Source organism: Nuphar pumila, chromosome 11, assembly GCF_984573655.1.
Source record: "Nuphar pumila chromosome 11, dmNupPumi1.hap1.1, whole genome shotgun sequence".
Classification (NCBI taxonomy): domain Eukaryota; kingdom Viridiplantae; phylum Streptophyta; class Magnoliopsida; order Nymphaeales; family Nymphaeaceae; genus Nuphar; species Nuphar pumila.
Genome location: NC_143259.1, coordinates 47,026,309 through 47,048,025, shown reverse-complemented (window position 1 = coordinate 47,048,025; position 21,717 = coordinate 47,026,309). Strand labels below are relative to the sequence as shown.

At 35.0% G+C, this 21,717-nt stretch overlaps 1 protein-coding gene across 1 annotated transcript; it reads right to left on the bottom strand.

Annotated features, from left to right (window-relative positions):
* Positions 1 to 7,249: 7,249 nt before the first annotated feature.
* Positions 7,250 to 7,864, bottom strand: LOC149822337 (uncharacterized). Its single transcript, XM_089980263.1, has one exon. The coding sequence runs from the start codon at positions 7,862 to 7,864 to the stop codon at positions 7,250 to 7,252; it is 615 nt and encodes a 204-aa protein (XP_089836389.1).
* Between the last annotated feature and the right edge of the window lie 13,853 nt (positions 7,865 to 21,717).

The window sequence follows — 21,717 nt, the reverse complement described above, 5'->3', positions numbered from 1 at the left end:
CTAAAACCCAGCTCATTTCAGTTCAATTCAACTCAAACCCTAATTTTCAGTATCACCCTAGCTCAGTAGAGTCTAAAAATCATTTCTTCAACCATTTTGCAACTTTTATCAATTTTAATGCTTTTTAAACTAGTACAAGTGTCAATCGGGGTCTAACATCCAAAATTCTTCATTCAGGGTCTGCATTTTGCATAGCATTTCATGTCATTTCTCATCATTTCATATAATTTCTCAGTATTTCATAACATTTCATCACATTTCATTTCATTTTCGAAGTCCAGAACTCCAGTTTTATAAATTTCAATCCAGATTGAGTTTTAAAAGTTTTTAGAAATCAATTTCAAACCTGGGTTTCCAAAATTGACATTTTTACCTCCGGGAGTCTAAATGTGGAAATATTTTCTTGAGAAAAACAATCTGGATTTCTTTCAAACTCAAATTTTCAAATTCTACACTGGATTTGCTTCACAACGGGGTATTGAACTTCAAATTCTAAGTTCGTTTCAAAAACTGCCAAAAATAGCTCGTTTCGTTCAGAGATTTTTCTCAAAAGACTATTTTACCCCTCTAATTGTCAAAATGAATTTCAAAAGTGGAATTGGGACCCGCTCTGAGATGGCCCATTCATTTACATTTCTATTTTATTTAAAAAAAAGATGTTTCTTTTTATTTGTTTGTTTTTGTTTTTATTGATTTTTATTTATTTGTTTTATTTTAGAGAGGTGGGACCCACAAGGTGGTCGCCCAAACCTCTAGCCCCTCTATTTCTTCTTTCCTTTTCTTCCTTCCTCTCCTTTCTTCTTCTTTCTTCTCCTTCCTTCTTTTCCTTCTTTTTCTTTCTTTTCTTCCTTTCTTTCTTTCCTTTTCTGTTTTTTTCTTTTCCTTCTTCTTTTCTTCTTTCTCCTTCCCCACTCACGTACATTCTCTCCAGCCCTCTCTTTTCTTCTTCTTTCCCTCTCCTTTCTTCCCTTTTCTTTCCTTTTTCTTTCTTCCTTCTCTCTTACCTTCTTCTCCTCCTTTTCTTTCCTTTCTTTTCTTCCCTTTCTTTCCTTCTTCCCTTCCTTCCTCCCTTCCTTTCCCTAGCCTCCAGCCATTCACGTAGAGCTTCTCATTCTCCTCTCATTAAACTTAAAGAACATAGGGAAAATCTGTTTTTTTTTCCTAAGTTCAATACCAAAGGAAGGGAACGGCTGGGCCATTATCCATCTCACGTCTCTCTCTTTCTCTCTTTCTCTCTCTTTCTCTCTCTCTCCCTTTAGCTCTCTCCTCTCTCCTTTGCTGCTACCGCCCACAACAGCCTTCACCACCTCTCATTGCAGCAGCACACAGCACCCTCAATTCCTTCAGCCGGCTCCTTCAACACCTCCTACAACTCCAAACGTTGCAGCTCTATTTTTACCTCCAGCTTGTAGCAGCAAACCATCTCCTTCATGCCCAGCAACATCAAGCAAACTCCCCTAGCCCCTCCTTCAACCAGGTCTAACAAGGCGTCCTTTACCAAGGTAAGATCCCTCATTTTTTTTTATTATAAGATTGTTTTCTTTTCTTTTTATGTTTTTGCTATGTGAGAGAAGAGGATCCGTTCGATCCATGGATCGGATCCTCCCTTCTCATAGCCAAAAAAAATATATGATTCATATATCCCTGATGGTTTTATGTTCTTATTGTTTTCCATGTTAGATGCATATTCTAGGCATTTTAGTTGATTAATTTTAATTTTTTATAAGTAGTTTATTTAGTCTTATTAATGTTTGCTGGGTAAATTATAGCCTTTATTTCATGCGTACAATGCATTCGTTATTTCGTGTTATTTTTTTTGTCAATAAATAATAAAACTTTTAGGGTAAATAGGTTTTTATGTTGTCAATTTCCTACCAAAAATTTGAGTTCATTTAAGTTTCGGAACCTTCTTTTATAAATCAAATACCAAACTAGGATTTTGCATTTCTGGAACTTCTATTTTCTGTTTTAACAGACAAAAACCCCTGAAATCACCCCTGTGAGGAATTCGAATCTTCCCCTAAAAATCACAGTAGATTCAAAATGAAATCTACTAATGATCTGGAAATTTTGAAATATGTACAAGTAGATTTACCCTCTGTCAAAAATCAATTTTCCCAAACCCCTAGGAAAATCTCGATTTTCCTTTGTCAGGGTATAGACAGACCCTAATGCACTGTGTCCGTTCAACCCGTAGCCTTTCTGCAAAAACTTTCAACACAAAAGTTGTTCCTAGCATATTTTCCTGTCATTTACCAAAATTTGGGAATTTTTGGAATTGTTTTAGTATTTTTCCCGAAATGTTCTTTTCTATCTGACAGATTCCAATATCCAGAAATTTCAGAGATTTAGGTCTCTGATAACAATGTGCCTTTTTTCAAACCGTAACCCGAATCTCAATGAAGTGAAAATATAAAATTTTTCTATGTCTGTCAGAGACATTTTTTCAAAATTTCAGCCATTTTCCTATCTGTCTACTATTTTCCCACATTTTCTCCCGAAACCTATCTGTTTCCATCAAATCCTAGAGTCGCCGGATTCCGATCTGACTTTCCAGAGCTGTACAGATCCGAACGTAGGTCAAAACCAGAAAGTGTAAAAGGAAAAAATCTTTACCTTACTATCCTCTATCACCCCATAAAATTTAGGAAATTTTTATGGAAGTTTGATATCCAAAATCCCCTTTAGAATCAGCATTTTAGGCAAAATTTTGATTTTTTTAGGATTTTAGCTATTTTCCATATTAAGAAAATACAAAAAAAAATAGATTTTCGAGCTTCATTCTGTTTTTAGGGTTTGTATAGGTGTCCATGCCAAATTTGGATCAATTCCAAGTTCATTTGCTTTATATGTTAGTTTATCTTTAAATTTAGAAGCGAAAATCAAGTTGAAATTGATATTTTATGATATTTTTGCCATTTTAGGGTTTTATTCATGTAAATAAGCATGTCATATCATATTATAGTTAATTTTAATCTCATTTGAATTTCAATTTTCCATTTTTGCAAAATTTATTTCAGAAAACCCTCGTTTCAAGGCCATAGTCTTGTTATTAGGGGTATTTTGGTCATTTTGACCATAATTTTGAAATTTCAATTTCTAATTCCATAATTTTTCATGCATATCATCATATTTCATCATATTATGTTTGATTTATTTCATTTGATTTTCAAATTTCCAAAATTTATAAAATTTCTTTTAGAAAACCCTGATTTTAAGGTCATCAGGGGTATTTTGGTCATTTTGACCCTAATTTCGAATTTCCAAGTTTATTTTCAAAATTTATTTATTATTTCTCATTTTGACTCTAATTTTGAATTTACATTTTCTGCTTAGAATAGGACTGCATTGGATATAGTTTAATTTCTGCAAATTTCAATATTTGATGTACGATTCATGTGCATTTATTTCAAATTCACTATAGTTGACACGAATGGCACGTGCACAAGCTCTTATGAAGTTTATAAACTCGGTGGGATTCGTATTTATGGTCATAGTCAGAATACGAAGAAAACCAAGATTTATGATCTTCATATTAGTCACATTCAGCCTACACTCTTAGTCTAACTTCAAAAATGCACTGCATTTCTCAAAGTTTCAAAAGGAGTTTCCAATTCCTCAATGAAATTCCCTTTTCAAATTCATATTCATTCATTCATATCATTCAAATTGCATTATTTTCAAACTCATTTTCCAGTTTCAATTTCAGAAAAATCAATTTTCTCAAAGATTTACCAAGTCTTTCTTAGGATTTGATTTTCTCAAAATTTTGATTTTTCAAATGACATTTCAAAGCATTTCCCAAGTTCAAGTCAAGATTTTCCAATGTTTTAAAATTCTCAAATTTCAAAAATCCCAAGTTTTCAAAAATCGATTTTCTCAGAGTTCCCATTTTCCTGAGAATCCATTTTCCATTTCAAAAATCATTTTCCAATGAACTTCCTGATTTTCTCAAGATTCTCAAATCCATTTTCTCAGAAAAGAAATCCAAATCTCAAAATCAATTTTCCCAAAGTCCAAGTTCTCCTGAGAATTCATTTTCCAATTCAATTCCCGATTTCCAATGAAATTCAATGATTTTCCCAGGAATTCCATTTTCAAGCACGTTTCCAAGCATATTTCAACTTTCCGAGAAAACATCATCCTTTCTCAAACTTGCATTATTTTCAAAATTTCATAGCACAAGCCTGATTCTTTGTGCATTCTAGAAAAATAGAGCATAATTTAGATAATTTAACTTAGTCAAAGCACACATTTGATCCTTGGTTCAATTACACCTGGTAAAGGCGCCAAAAACGGTTGAACCGCGTACCGACAGGCGGATCCCATTCCACGAAATTTTCCCGCAAATTTTCAAAACGGAGGCGAGTAAATTTTCAAAACCAATTCTTAAAACTTTGGTCGAGTTTGACTCGCAGAATCGTTTCTCTCTCGCAAGAGAGGAGAAAAATTTTGTGATGATAACACCTTTCTAACCTCTATTCCCTTTTTGAAGGGGAATAAAAGATAGAAAAGAAGAGAAAATGAGAAAAGGAAGAAGGGAGAAGAACTCTTTCGCGAAGGTCTCACTTGACCTTAATTTTGAAAATATTTAGAAAAATTACTCGCCTCCATTTTGAAAATATTTGCGGGAAAATTGGGAGACGGGATTCGCTCGTCGGTACGAGGTTCGACCGTTCCTGGCGCCTTTACCAGGGGTAATCAAACCAAGGATCGAATTTATGCCTTTTTTCTTTGCTAAAATATCATCTATAAATTTATTCTAAGTAAAAAAATGCACAAAGAATCATGCTTGTGCAATGCAAATGCAGAAATGTATGCTTTTGAGAAAACACTTTTAGAAATCTGAGACTTTCCATGTGATTCTGAAGTAAATGTGATAAGGGGATGAAAGAATGATTTTTGAATAGTTGAATTTAACTTAGAACTTGAGATAGATATGAAAAGATGTTTTGAAGTTCTAAGTCTTTAAAATAATCGAAGTTGGGAAAATAAATCTTGAATTTGAAAAGAATGATTTGAAGATGAGAGAAAAAGAAATGAAGTTTCATAGTCAGAAATGGACTTTGAATTTTGAACCTGGATTTAGGAGAGGAGATGAAATTTGAAGTGGAATTGAATTCCAGATTTAAAGTTTAAAATCAGGATGGAATTTGGATTTGAGAAGTCCAAATGGAATTTAAAAATAGAAATGGATTTAAGAAGTCCAGATGGGATCTGAAAATGGAACTGGATTCGAAATCTGGAAATCAAGATAGATTTGGATTTGAAATCTAGAATTGGGAATGGAATTGGATTTGAAATCTGGGATCCAAGATGGAATTTGAACCCAAAGTCTGAATCCTAAATGGAATTGGATCTGAAGTCTGGGATCCAAAAATGAAGTTGAATTCTGAATCCTAAAATGGAATTGGATCCGAAGTCTGGAATCTAAAAATGAAGTTGAATTCTGGATCTAGAATCCTAAATGGGATTGGATTCGAAGTCTGGAATCCAAGATGAGATTGAATTATGGAATCCTAAATGAAATTGGATCCGAAGTCTAGGATCCAAAATGGGGATTGGATTTTGGAAATCTGGATCCAAAGTGAGATTGGGTTCTAATTTTAGAATTGGATTTTGAAAGTCCAAAATGGGACTTTTAAAGATGGATTTAGGTTTTGAAAACCCAGATTGAATTTAAAAACTTAGGAAAAATCGAATTTTGAGATTCAGAATCAATCTCAAAACTTTGATTTTGAATTTTGAAAATCAAGGCTCAATGAAAAATAAAGAATAAACTTGATTTAAAGCTTGAGTTTTTGAAATCAGAAGATGAATCAGAAATTTCAAAGTTTAAATTGAAGTTTGAAATTGAATTTTGAGATGTTGAATTGAATTTGGTTTTGAATTGGAAATCAAATTTTGAATATAGAAATGAATTTGAAATTCCAAAGTCAAATTGGACTTTGAATTTAAAGTTAGAATATGAAGATAGTATTTGAATTTACAAGAGTTGAAAATTGATTTGAGAAGTGAAGAAGATATTTGAAGGAAATCACTTGGATTTTGAAAACATGATGTAATTCTATTCTAAATGATGAATGAATTAAAAGAATTTGAAATTGGATTTTGAAAAGCATATTTCATTCTTTAAATGAATTGAAATAAGATTGAAGATATAATACATCCCTGACTATGGTCATTGAATGTATTATATAGTAATCGTATTTAAATTCAAATGGAGAATAAAATACATTTTGGTGCTTTTATAGAATTTAAAATGGAATTAACTCTCAATATATCCTGACTATGGCCATTGATATATATCTTGAGTTAATTTTAAGTTAAACCCTGATAAAAGAAGAAAAATATTTAAAAATATGATGATTTTTGAAAAGGATCCAATATAGATCCAATGTTATTTCATAAAAGATGAAAACCTTAAGTTTTGTTCACACCTTGACTATGACCATTGATGCAAATCATCAACTTAGGATTTAATCACCTTTTATAAAATGGTGCACGTGCCATTCGTGTTCCCATTTGTGAAATTTTAGCAATAAAAGAGGAAAATGATATGAAAACAAGCATTTCTAGAAATATGCATGTTTATACATTCTAATCTATGCTTTGGAAAGATAAAATTAATATCTAACTATTACATCTTTGAAATTGAAATTGAAAACATAAAATTTCTAATTTAAGAAGGGAAGCAGCATTTTCACATGTTTCCTGCAAACTACTGAGTTAGCACAAGATAATAGGGAAATATAAACAGAAATGTCAAATATCATGTTTGAATTTAGAAATGTGAATGCTGAGATGCTCATGCATGTGTTTCATGCTAAAGAAAATGCAATGCATCATTTAAAACATATATCGGAAATGGTATATTGAGCTAATGAGGAAATGTATATATAATGTCCTAAGACAATGGGAAATTGGATGTTGAAATGTATTTATGATGCATTGAACTGGTGTGAAGATGCACATGCCTAAATAGGATATTCATGCCCAATTAAAAAGAATGTATATGGCATACTAAAGATGCACATCTATAAACTGTGTGGTGAATGCAGAGGAGGGTGATGGGCACAATACAGGGTGATATGCTGAATATGCAAGTGTTAATGGAGAAATAAATGAATGTGAGAATGTGAACGGTAGCAGGTAGGTGGAAGTGTTGTATGAGTGTAACAGTGAAATGCAGAACACAGGTTCAGCTGGTGGTGTGCTTAAAGTTGTTGTGCCATGAAGCCACACAGTGCTAGGAAGACACAACAAACAGCCCCAAAGCTAACCAAACCAGCAAAGTAAGAAGATAAGGTTGGACACTGACACAGTCTGGAACGACAGCTTCTGCAGTAGCAAGGACTGCTGATGTTAACAAGATGATAATGGTTAGCTCTCGTACCGGAGCAGCTGCAACTATACTGAAATAGATTGATCGAAGAGTGTAGAGGACAGTCTCAATTTGCCAGATAATAGCAGTGATGAGATCACCAACATAATGGAATATGAAGGCCAAGATGAACTGCAAAATGTACTTTAGGAACCAAGGTATAGCAAGAACAAATTTCTTCCAATTTGTAAGTTCCCAGAGAACTGTCCGCCAAGCATAAACAAGAAATGCAATGGCAATCAACCAAGGCCATCTAACAGGACGATCAGGAGCTTCGGTAGTTAAATGCCTGAACCTTTCTGGAAGTGTACTTGTCCTTCTTGCTTCTCTTTTTGCTTCATCAATGTAATCTGTCAAGTTATCCTCTTCATTTGCAGCATGAGTAGTAACTCTAGCCTTTCTGTCAAAGGAGAACAATGAACAGGAAGAATAGGAGGAAGAACCAAGGAACAACCTGCGACCTCCAAAGCAGTTCAGCATCTGAATTCTATTATTTACTGTCCATCTCCTGGTAGGGAAAGCTCTTGAAGAATATGAGCTACGGTCATGGGAATGAATGATTAGTACAGTTCTTGGGGTTGCATTTGGGCAACAGAGAAAAGAATGAGACATTATGATGGAAAGCAGAAGGCCACAATCAAGTTTCTATATTACAGAAAAATATGTTGTTATGTAGATATCAGTCATGCAGATGATTGGAGTTCAATATGATAAATAGAATTTGAATACAATAACATGGTTAGATGATGTGGCATGTTTTATGTAGGAAAATCACATTCAGTTGGCATTCCTCAAATGCGCACCATGATGCATATATAATATGCAGGGTGCTATTGTAGCAGGTAAAGCAGGGGCTAACAGAGGATAATATAAAGCACAGAGGTGCAAAGTGATATGTGGAAGAATGCTTATGAAGGTGGCAGTATAGATGCAGGTGGTTGATAAGGTGGCTGTGCAGAGTAAGTGGTGAACAATGTCGTTTGCAGAAAAATGCAAGGGGATGACATATGGCTAAGTAATATAGGAATGGTGTTGTGCAGGGTGTCCCTTCCCCTTGCTTCCCGTGAAAACCAACACATTCTTCCATAGACGTGATGTCCTATTCACTGTTAAGAAGTGCATAGCTTTTGATGAAAGGATATGTTACCCATTAAAACAAATTTCTGCCACATTTGATGGACTTCAACATGTCATCAGAAACTCTAGTCATATGGAAGTAAAATGACCCATATGGAACCACAAGGTAGGTGCTTACCTCAATTTCTCAATGTTTGTTCTTCGACTCCTAGATCTACTAAAGATTGATCATTTTCTAACCCAATGTTTTTAGAATAATAGCTAAGTGCTGCCTTGATTCCATCAAAGTTAAGTCCAAGTCCTGTTGACAGGTCCTTATGAATGAGCCCTGGAAGATAAGCATGAGAGGTTATGAAACATAATTAAGTGTAAGCCAACTCAGAAAATAGAACAGGAACTCCAGATGTAGCCATTTTAGTAGCATTTGCTCATAACTTCACTCTTGAGCTTCATGATCTTGTTGTTAACATCATAACTTCACCTTTGAACCTCTACCAGATCTATACCCTGTGCATATTAGCACTTGGCTTATTTTCTTTCTGCAATGGAACTATTTTTGTTAGCCTGGGGAGATTCCAAAACTCTAGCAGTGCCTTCCTTCTCATCGATTGCCCTTTGTAACATGCACAGCAGGCTGCACCATCCTACTCTTGTGTGAATCTTCTTGGATGAGGATCTCTTGGCCATTAGAAAGGCAAAATAGCCTGGCTCTATCAATGGATTAGAGGTTAAAGCTTTTGCTCCCATCCCTTCATGAGCATCCCTTGTAAACGTATTAGCTCTAGCATCTTCGGGAGTGGATACCTTGGATTCCAAAGGGGAATCGACTGACACACAGATGACCCAACTATAGGAGCATGATTGTACATCTTACAAAAAAAAATGGAGATGGATGCTAATAGATACAATCATGGTGAGGATGCTATGAAGTAGCACAAGCATATCATGAAAATGGACACAAATACAGGTAAATGAAATCACAATTGCAAGACTAAAGGTGATACTGCGATCAGGAAAGAAAGAAAAGAAAAGGAAAAAGAAAAAAAAAAGGCGTCTATAAGGGGACATCAATGTAATGCAGCACACCGGTTACTTGCTTCATGTTGTAATCATGATGCGATTGATGATGGTACTCAGATCTAATAATACATCCAAGGTCAAGATACACAGATGAATTGATCTGCCATGCAAACCCAATTGAAGCAGGAAATGAAATTGTCCTAATGACTGGAAATACTGAGGATAACAGCATTTTACAATAGTAATGCAAATGACGAATCGTGAGGGAACAAAGTATAAAATATCGTAAACAGACATTTGAACTCATATAAACTGGAGGAATTCAATAAAATAAGTTTGCAAAATGGAAAATAAATGTAGGAATTTGATTATTTCGTCGATGTTGCACTACTGTGGATCGATTTGCTATAAGCTAATCGATATCACAGGGGGGTGCTTGAATTAAGGAGCAAATAAAATAAAAAAAGGGAAAAATATTCAAAGAAAATCAAGAAAATCGGAGAGGGAAACAGGATCTAATATGAGAACAGGGAATTACAGCTATCTAGATGAAAATAGAAATTTAAAATTGCAGTGGATGATCAAAACAACCAGGGATTCGAATCATCGATAGATGATCACTACCGGGATTGAAAATCACAGAGACTTGCAATGGGAGCAAGGAATCAACGCAAAAACATGATATAAAAGGGAATTATAATGTGTCGAACCATTGAGATTCGATACGGAAGGAAGGGAAAATAAAATTGAATAGTAAAATGACGAAGAAAAGGAAATGTCGGAATCAATCTATTCTGTTGCTATTGCACAGAGATGAGTCGAGATTGCACAAGCAATTCGACACCACCGATGGTGTGATAAAATGGCGGCCCCAAAACAGGAAAAACAAAGAGGAAAATCAGGAAACGGAGAAGAGTACTTACCCGGTTTGCAGAGATTCTAAAGGAAGGGGAAGGAGGCTTCTTCTGTGGCCTTGAGGGGAAGAATGTAGAGGGAAAGGGGAAGGAAAATGGGAAGGAGAAGAGAGTCGATCGTGAAGAAGCAATGTGAGGGGGTGGAAAATGGATCATCTGGTCTCGACCTCTGCAGCTTCTTTTATAACGAGAAGCCGTTAGGGGTCTTACCGCTCAGGTCCAAAAATTCTGAGAGTTTTTCCAAAATGATGCCCCTTTCAAAAAAAAATTTTTCTAATAGAGGGTTTTTAACAAAAATTCTATTTTCAAAGAAGGGTTTTCTGAACTATTTTTGTAATTTCTTTTTCTATTTTAAAATTTTTATTCTTTTTTTCATATTTTCTGTATTTTTTTTTGTGTTTTTGAAATAAAACTCTAAAAACTAAGGATTTTAAACTAATTTTGCAAAATTTTAAAATTATTTACAAAAGAAGGGTTTTCTAAGAAATCGGGGTTATTTTCGAGAAATTTCTTCAAAAAATGGGTTTGGATCCAGGTTTTGAGAAAATATTTGAGTTTTGAACCTTGAATCGAGAAATACAACATGATGGATCCCAAACGGATACCGGACGAACTGTTTGAGCCTTTCAAAAGTTATTTTGGTAATTTTGAGAATTTGGTTTAAAAATTGGATAACAAAGCTCAGATTTGGATTTTGATATTGGATCTGGATCCGAAATCGAGTCAGATATATAAAATGAATTTAATTTCAGTAAAATCTGAGAAATAAACTGGAATTTTGATTGAAATTGACTCAATTTACTCAGAAAATGGAGGCCAGGAGCAAAAAGGGAATATTTACAAAATTTTGAAAAAGTTGGGGTATTCACAAGCTTGTGCAATAGAAGGTCTTCATCATAAGTTCATGGAGCTGATCGTTCATTGTGATCTAAAACCCAACAATGCACTTTTAGATGATGACCTGACTGCACCTGTTGGTGACTTTGGTATTGCCAAGTCTTTAATGGGAGACAAGACCTCAACTCAGACTGGTATCTTAGACATCATTGGTTACATTACACCAGAGCGCGGTTTGGCTGAAAAGGTATCAATCAAAAATGTTGTTTACAGCTATGGGATCATGTTGTAGAAAAACTACAGATTTAATGTTGGTAGGAAGCTTCAGCCTGAGAAATTTGGTTGCTGCAGTATTCCCTGGTGCAATAATAGATGTTATAGATGATCATCTTTGAGTGAGCTTGGGATTGATGCCACCCATGGATACATCCTAAATCTGGTCAAACTTTAGAATTTCAAGTACCACCACCAGTTCTGGAGGTGGGATTGACACATGTAGAGGAATTACCAGAAGATAGGTTGGCTAGGACCAATGCAGTGGCAAGATTGAAGAAGATAAAGGAAGGATTTGTTTGCCTCTGCTGGTCTTAGTTGATTGGTTAATTGAGAGCCAGAGTGCATCTGTGTGCCTAAATCGAATAGTTTTTTTTTTTTTTACACAGCATATCACCCACCTGTTACACTCCTTCATTTCCTTCAGCATTTTCTCACCCTCATTCACACTTTCATTTGCACAACTCTTCACAATAGCACCTTCACAGCTACCTGCCGGAACCCTGCACACACTGTGTTGTTCCTCACCACACTTTCACAGCCACCCTGTATCACTTCCTTTCACACTCGTTAAAACGCTTGCACTCTTACATCCACTTCCTTCACTCACATTATGCATTCCCTGTACACAACACAACATTCGCCCAACATATATACACTTCATTGCCATTCTCATCTCACAGCATCAGCACCTCCAGCTCCACTTGTGCTCCCTGCTGCAAACCCAACCTACCTGCATATCATTACCTGTTCCACCTTCACAGCACAACTGCTGTGATTTATCATGTCTTTATAAGCACACCAAGTGTTGTGATTCCTACCTTTTCACAACAACTCAATGAGTTGCTGTGACTTCTTTAGTTGCACAACAGTTCAAGGAACTGTTGCATCTCCTATCTTTCACAGCAACTCAATGAGTTGTTGTGGCCTCTTCAGTTGCATAACAACTCAATAAACCGTTGTGCCTCCCATACTTTCACATCAATTCAGAGAGTTGCTTTGACTTCCTTTAGTTGCACAGTCGTTCAATGAACTGTTGTGACTTCTGTACTCTCGCATCAGCATATTACCCAAACATCATCCCCTGCATTTCTATATTAGTGCACTTGCATTTTCAGCATTTATACCCCCAACATATTTCCTGTATTGTCTTCATTACACGACATGTTTGCTACATCTACACTCTCACATGCACTTTAGGCATACTCACCAAGTTCATTCCTACTATGAGCATATTATTCACTAAAGTGTTCTCATATTGCATCTCCCACTAATGTTAGCATTGCATATACACATCTATAGGCACTTTTGAACAGATGCATTGCTTAATATTCATTTTCTCATTAGTTTAGGATATCATTCATATGTTTTAGTATCCATTTTTTTTTTGCTTAGGATGTTATATATATGTTTATACATTCTATCTCTCCATGAGTATATGCATCCTCACATGCATCTCTTTGTCAAATACATGTATCACACTTAAGCAAGTCTGCAGACATCTCTTCCTTAGTATAAACATGATCACATGTACATTGATTTTAGCATGATTTGCTTCTTTGCTATGTGCTAACCTTATTTTGCAGGAGATACATGGAAAATGCTACTTTTCTTCATAAATTAGGGACCTTTGTAATTTGAAAGTTGTAATAGCTAGATATAATGAGAATTCTTTACATTTCTAGTCTTAGATTAGAATGTATGAGCATGCATATTTTCTAGAAATACTTGTTTCATATCATTTTCTCTTTTATTTCAAAATTTCACGAATGGAAACACGAATGACACATGCACCATTCTAATGAGAGGTAATTAATCCTAAGCAAATGACTCACATTGATGGCCATAGTCAAAATGTGGGCAATGTTTAGGATTCTTATCTTTTATAGAATAACATTGGATTCACACTGGATCCTTTTAAAAAAAAACATCATTTTTTCCAAAATATTTTTCTTCCATTATTAGAGTTTAATTTAAAATTAACTCAAGATATATATCAATGGCCATAGTCAGGATATATTGAGAGTTAATTTCATCTCAAACCCTATAAGGGCACTAAAATACGTTTTATTCTTCACTTGAATTTAGATATGATTATTATATAATACATTTTATGACCATAGTCAGAAATGTATTATATCTTCAATCTTATTTTTAATTCACTTAAAGAATGAAATATGCTTTTCAAATCCAATTTCAAATTCTTTAATTCATTTCATCATTTAGGATAGAATTGTATCATATTTTCAGAATTCTTTTTCAAAATCCAGGTGATTTTGAGATAATTCTTTGAATACCTTCTTCACTTCTCAAATCAATTTTCAAATCATTTATAAATTCAAATTCATCTTTCTATTCTCAATTCTATCTCATTTTAAAAATTCAAGATTCAATTTCAAAGTCCAATTTGACTTTGAAATTTCGAATTCACTTCTATACTCCAAATTCAATTTCCAATTCAAAAACCCGATTTCAAAGTTCAATTCAACTTTGAAAATTCAAATTCATTTTCATTTTCAAGATTCGAGTTTAAATTCAATTTCATATCCCAGATCATATTTCAAAGTCCAATTTAAACTTTGGAATTTTCAGATTCGTCTTCTGATTTCAAAACTCAAGCTTTAAATCAAGTTTATCCTTTATTTTTCAAAATCTCCAAAGTTCTATGCAAAAGATTGAGTCTTGATTCTCAATTCAAAATCAAGGTTTTGAGATTGATTCTGAATCTCAAAATTTGATTTTTCCTAAATTTAATCTGGGTTTTCAAAACCCAGATCCATCTTCAAAGTCTCATTTGGATTTTCAAAATCCAATCTCATCTTAGATTCTAGATTTAAAATCCAATTCCATCTTGTATTCTAGATTTAGAACCCAGTTCCACCTTGGATTCAGATTTCCAAATCCAATCTCCATCTTGGATTCCAGACTTCGGATCCAACTCCATTTTTTGGATTCCAGACTTTGGATCCAATTCCATTTAGGATTCCATATTTCGTATTCAACTCCATCTTGGATTTCAGACTTTGGATCCAATTCCACTTAGGATCTCATATCTCAGATTCAAATCCATCCTGAAATCCAAATTCTAAATCCAATTCTATTTTCAAATTCCACCTAGATCCAAGATTCATTCTAATTTTGGATTTTAAATCCGAAATTCAATTCCCTTTCAAGATTCCTTCTCAAATTCGAAATCCTAGATTCAAAATCAAAATTCAAAGTTCATTCTAACTTTGAAAATTCATTTTCACTTTAAAAAAATTCTATCTCAGTTTCAAAATCTCCTTTTCTCCTTATTTTTTCAAATCAAAATCCATTTTCCAAACTCTGATTATTCCAAGACTTGGAATTTCAAGTCTCTTCTTCCAGATCTCTTTCAAATTCTGAGTTGGATTCAAAATCCAACCTTTTCAAATCAATTTCAATCCTTCGAATCATTTCTTCACTCCATTATCAAATTTACTTCAGAATCACTTGGAGAATTCCAAAATTTCCAAAACTATTTTCTCAAAAGCATACATTTCTGCATTTGCATTACACAAGCATGATTCTTTGTGCATTTACATTTAGAATAAATTCTTAGATGATATTTAGGCAAAGCAAAAGGCATAAATTCGATTCTTGGTTCGGTTACCCTTGGTAAAGAAGTCAGGAACAGTCAAACCTCGTACCAATGAGCGAATTCCGTCTCTCCATTTTCCCACAAATTTTCAAAATGGAGGTGAGTGATTTTCAAAATATTTCTTTGGTCAAATGAGACCTTGCAAAAGAGTTTCTCTCTCTTCTTCCTTTTCTTTTCTCTTTTTTTTTCTATCTTTTATTCTCCTTTAAAAGAGAATAGAGGCTAGAAAGGCAAAGAGAAGGAAAAGAGGAATAAAAGAAAAAATTTTGCATGATCACAGCCAACTGGACTTAGCTCAATTTCAGTTGAAATGGGGTAAAATGGACTCCGAGACTGTGGGGATGGAATTTGAACTGGAACTGAATCACTTGAACTCTTGGTGCACTTAAGTTAGACTCAAAGGAACAAGATTGACAAGGAATAACTGACTCAGAAACAATTGACTAGAACTCGAGCTAGAATTGAACTCATTTCTCGAGAAATTGAGTAATTTTAGCCGAAATGGACAGAAATGAATAGGATTCGCTCATCCTGAGCTCAGAGGAGCTAGAAATGACAAACATTCTAACTTATCTGAACTCAAAGATAAGCTTGGTTGACTCTTGGCTGACAGAAGTCTAACATGACCTAAAGGTAAAATGGGAATTTCACTGACAAAAAGGGCAAAATGATACCAAAACTAGGATAAACTTAGGGTAGACTGACCGAAAGGGATTGACATCTATTGAAAGGGGGTGTTTGGAATGAATGAGGAAAATTTGGGGTGTTTACACCAACTGGGGTAAGCTCAATTTGGACTGAAATGAGCTGAAATGAAGGTCTGAGTTTGTGAAAAGTGAACTTAAACTGAAACCGGGAAGTTCAAACTTTTGGTGAGCTCAAATTAGACTTAGAGGGATAGGATCTACCAAAATTGGCTGACTCGAGGACAACTGGATGGAATTTGAGCTAAACGTGAGCTCAGTTTGACTGAAATGAGCTAAATTTAGCCAGAATGGACTGATATTGCTCATCATAAGCTCAAGGGAGCCAGAAATGACAAACATTCAAGCTTTTCTGAACTTAAAATGAGCTTGGCTAAGTCTAATAGACAAAGGTTCAAGGATGACCTTGGAGTAAAATGGTAATTTTATTGACAGAATGGGGTACAACTGACCTCTAGACCATAATGAACTTAAGGGTGAAACTTTACTCCGCCCTGCAGGGGGTTAGGCATCTGCGAAATGAGGGTGTCCGAAATGGACCTAAAAAAAATGGGGTGTTTACAGATGCCCCTCTTTGCTGCTAAGCCGATTGAAAGCTGAGCTTAGTGGCAAAAAAAAACACACCAAATTTCAAAAATAAAAATGCCTCAGTTAGAAAAGTCTGACTGGGTATGAAAAAATTGATTGTGGAAATGATCCTCACGAAGTGAGGTTGTAAAAGGCGAGGAAATGAGATTTTCATAGCTTTGGAAAGAGAGATTGATAAAGGAGAAATAAGCTTTTGAAATGATCTTTTTGGCAGAAAATTCAGGTTTAACCTTTAACCTAGATGAGACAGAAATACCTCATGGAATGAGGCTCAGGTTTTAACCCTTACCTGAACAGGGAGATGAAAATGCCTCACGAAGTGAGGGTTAGGTTTAACCCTTGACCTGATTGGGAAATGAAAATACCTTACAAGATGAGGTTCATGTTTAACCCTTAACCTGAGTGGAGAATGAAAATACCTCACAAGATGAGGTTCAGGTTTAACCCTTAACCTGAGTGGGGATTGAAAATACCTCACAAGATGAGGTTCAGGTTTAACCCTTAACCTGAGTGGGGATGAAAAATACTTCATGAAATGAGGCTCAGGTTTAACCGTTACCTGAACAGGGAATGAAAATACCTCACAAGATGAGGTTCAGGTTTAACCCTTAACCTGATTGGATATGAAAAATATATGAAATCCTCAAATGAAGAAACTATGATGGGACTTTCAGATTTTGCATAAAGAATCTGAAAGGGGTTGCAAAAGGTAGGAAAAATGGGGGTCCCTAAAGCTTGAAAAGGGATTAAAGAAAATTGGGCGTCTCATGACTGAGACTAAAATAGCTTTTGAAATGACCTTTTGCGGAACCAGGATCGACCTAGAACCTGAAAATAACTGTCTGTGGTAGGTCAGTGGAGAAAATAGGAAAATGTGCGGATCTGAGAGCCCGGGCGCTCAGACCAAAAAGAAGGGAAGGATCTTGAAAACCCAGGTTATCAAGTCCTAAATAGGGATGAAGCAACTCTTTCATCCATGCAAAAGATGGAAGCAATGCCAGGATACATTAAAAGATAATCAAATTCTTATTTCACGTCAAGATAGCCAGGAAATTTTGCCGATAAGATAAACTGTAGTTGATTTAAATATTGAAGATGTGCATGTATGTGTAAAAGATATTTCCTCTTTTTCCTAGAGTATTTTCTCCAACGAGGTTAACTCCATAGAATCGTGAATCAAATCTAAATTTGTTGTTGTTGGGTTTCTTCAAGGAAGCTATCCATTTTTTTGATATGAAAATAGAGGAATTATTCTCAGCTTCATAAAAGCAAATGATGAAAAGATATTGATGAAAGAATTTCGCATAAGTAAAGATGATTTCTGGCAATTTTGGTAGTTTGATATCTGAGGTTTTCCCATGATGATCTTTTGCCTTATTTTTGAGACATAGCAATTGAGCTCTCTTGGGGTTTGGTAGGAAGTTTGGCTTATCAACCTTCAACTTGAAGATATTTTAAAGCTTTCCTAGAAGAACACGTCACATTTTCCTTCAACTCGAAGATGATCAAAGCCTCCCTTGTTCCCAGAGATTAGATTGATGGTATTGTCTCTTTGATTGAAAATCTTTTGATGATAACATAAATCAAATATCTTTTAGGATTTGTCGGGAGGTTCATCTCATCAACCTTCAACTTGGCGATGATCTAAACTTTCCTTGGAAGGATACGTCACATGCTCCTTCAACTTGGAGATGATCTGAATCTTCTTTGTCCCCAGGGGTCTAACTTGCCTATCAACCTTCAACTTGGTGATGATTGAGAGATCCCTTTTGTAGATGATTAATTATGTTTGCAGAATTTGAGTGGATTCTTTTATCGTGCAAAATATTTCCTCTGCCTTATTGCCAGAAGAATCGTCTTTAAGAATGTGCCATAGTTATGATCAATATCAATTCATTTCTGGTTTTTCAACATCATTGAATATTCCTTTTCGACCATATTGGGGATTTTTTCTTCATCCTTTTGGTTGACCAACAAAAAAAGAATTGAATTTTACTTTCATTTCGCAAAAAACTTTAGCTTTTTTGGAAAAAATACTAAAGGTAACTTGAGGTGATTCTTTTGTGCAATTAAATTTTGAACTCAGCAAATAGTTTTGGTAACAAACTGGCAAAAATGTCCTGGAATCCTTAGTGAAAGAATTATCTGATGTCAAATTAATATATCAATGGCTGAAAATTACTTATCTTTTCCCCAAGAGAAGTTCAGGTTTAACACTTGGTCTGAATGGGGCGGCGAGAATTACTCCTCTTTTCCCTAAAGAGGTGTTTGCAAAACAGAATTTTTGAAGAGAAATTAAGTTTTCGTCAAAACTCCTTAATCTTAGGCTTCTCTTATGGAAAGGCAGCCATAAATGGGGTCAAAATTATCATAGAAGAGCGAGTCCATCACACTCTTCCTGGAAAGAGGATCCTCTATGACGAGGAGGCCAAAATGAGAAATTGGGGGTCACAAAAAAAAACAAGCTTCCATCGAAACTCTCCCTGTAAGAAAGGGTTTCCTTGAAAAAAATAAAAATTGTTATTTTGCAAACAGTTCACGAAGGAGCGAGTCCCTTCAAACTCTCCCTGGAGACAAGGTTCTTGCGAACGAAATAAAGAAATGGGTTGCTTGCAAAAGGAACGAGCTCCCTCGAACTCTCCCTGTATGAAAGGGTCCTTCGCAAGCAAAATGATTGATTGAAAGATTGGGCCAACTTCAAAATGGGTTCAACTTGAAGGTTGAAAAGACCATCATTGGCAAAATTGTAACCCGAAGGTTTTGGAAAATGATTGAAATTGGTAGAATTGCAACCCGAAGGTTGAAAAAATGATTGAAATTGATAGAAAATCAATTCAAAAGTTGAATTGGAAAGAGAGCCCAAGTCAGAACACGGATCTTCAAAGGAAAGTCAGATTGATCTTGAAAGAAAGCCCGAGTCAGGACTTGGTTTTGAAAGAAAGTTTGAGTTAGAACTCGATTTTGAAAGAAAGTCCGAGTCAGAACTCAGATTTCAAAGGAAAACTAGGCCAACTTGGAAGTTGGATTTTTGAAAGAAAGTCTGAGTCGGAACTCGGATTTTGAAAGGAAGTCTGAGTCAGAACTCGATTTTGAAAGGAAGTCTGAGCCGGAGCTCGGTTTTGAAAGAAAGTCTAAGCCGAAGCTCAGTTTTGAAAGGAAGTCAGAGTCGAAACTTAGTTTTAAAAGAAAGTCTGAGCCGATGCTCGATTTTGAAAGGAAGTTTGAGTCGGAACTCGGTTTTGAAAGAAAGTCTGAGCTGGAGCTCGGTTTTGAAAGGAAGTCTGAGTCGGAACTCGGTTTTGAAAGAAAGTTTGAGCTGAAGCTCAGTTTTGAAAGAAAGTCCGAGTCAGAACTCAGTTTTAAAAGGAAGTTCGAGTCAGAACTCGGTTTTGAAAGAAAGTCAAAGTCGAAACTCAGTTTTGAAAGAGAGTCCAAGTTGGAACTTGGTTTTGAAAGAAAGTCTGATTCGAAACTCGGTTTTGAAAGAGAGTCTGAGCCGGAGCTCAGTTTTGAAAGAGAGTCTGAGCCGAAGCTCAGTTTTAAAAGGAAGTTTGAGTCAGAACTTGGTTTTGAAAGAAAGTCTGAGTCAAAACTTGGTTTTGAAAGAAAGTCTAAGTCGAAACTCGAATTTGAAAGGAAGTCTTAGTCGGAACTCGGTTTTGAAAGAAAGTCTGAGCCGGAGCTCGGTTCTAAGAGGAAGTCCGAGTCGAAATTCAGATTTGAAAGGAAAACTAGGCCAACTTGGAAGTTGGATTCTTAGGAAATGTTTAGCACAAAGTTGAATTTTTTAGGGAAAGTCTTCAATCTGAAGATTGAATTTCTGAAAATCGCCAATGTGAGGATTGGGTTATAGAAAAAGTGTTCGATCTAGGATTGAAATTTTTGAAAATGACCAGTATGAGGACTGGGTTTCAAAAATGGTTTGATCTAGGATCGAAAATTTTAGAAATGACCAGTACGAGGACTGCATTTTGAAAAATGGTTCAATCTAAGATCGCAAATTTGGAAATGATCAGTACGAGGACTGAGTTTCAAAAAAAATGGTTCAATCTAAGATTGAAAGTTTTTTAAATGACCAGTGCGAGGACTGGGTTTAGAAAATGATTTGATCTAAGATCAAATTTTTTGAAAATGACCAGTGCGAGGACTGAGTTTCGAACATGGTTAAATCTAAGATGATTTTTTTTGAAAATAACCAGTACGAGGACTGGTTTTAGAAAATGGTTTGATCTAAGATCGAAAGTTTTGAAAATAACCAGTATGAGCATTGGGTTTTGGAAAAAGGATTCAATCTGAGATCGAATTTGAGAAAAATCGAAAAAGATTGTAAACTGAATTTGGAGATTGATGATTAAGACAAGAAATTTATGAAATTTCTTGATCCAAGAGTTGCATTGTTCATGTGGCATGGTCCAAGGATTATCCCTTATCCTGAATGAAAAAAAAAGGTCTCAAGATTATCCCTTATCCTGAATAGGAAGGAGAAGAAATTGACAAAAATTGATGATGAAAGATTTTATTTGGATTCTGCCTGCATATAAAATCTTTGAAGTGAAATGAATTTTTGTAAGATATGCCCCCGTACTTGAATTTGCAATGATCGGTTTGAAAACATAATTTTAGAAGAAAAGTTCAACCCCAAAGTTGAGTTAGAAAAGACCGGTTTGAAAATATGATTTTGAAAAATGTTCAACCCTAAGGTTGAGTTCAAAAAGACCGATTTGAAAATATGATTTTGAAAAATGTTCAACCCTAAGTGTGAGTTAGAAATGACCGAAAAAAATTTACTTTTTGAAAAGAGGATCAACCCAAGGGTTGATTTTGAAAAAGACTGATAAAAATTGAATTTTGAAAAGGGGATCAACCCAAGGGCTGTTTTTGAAAAAGATTGGTGAAAATTAATTTTTTGAAAAAGAATCAACCCGAAGGTTGTTTTTGAAAAAGATCGGTAAAAGCTAGTTTTTGATAAAGACTCAACCTAAGGGTTGGTGTTGAAAAAGAATTGATTTTTGAAAGCTCTTGGTTGATCATGATGGAGATTTTGCAAAATTTTTGAAAAGGTTCACGATTTTGGATAGACCCCTATAGGTGGTCCTATTGCTCCTATGAATGATCTCATGATTGTCCCTTATCCTTAATGGGAAAAGGAAGGAAATTGATGAAAATTGATGGAAATTGATAAAAGTTGATGATGAAAGATCTTGTTTGGTCCTGCCTGCTTGTAGTGAAAATAGAGTTTCAAAATAAAAGATGCCCCAGTATAGCAGAAGAAAGAGATATTGAATATCAAAGATATAA

Excerpts from the sequence above, each read along its gene's own strand:
- LOC149822337 (XM_089980263.1), bottom strand. The coding sequence starts at position 7,864 with ATGCTGAACTGCTTTGGAGGTCGCAGGTTGTTCCTTGGTTCTTCCTCC.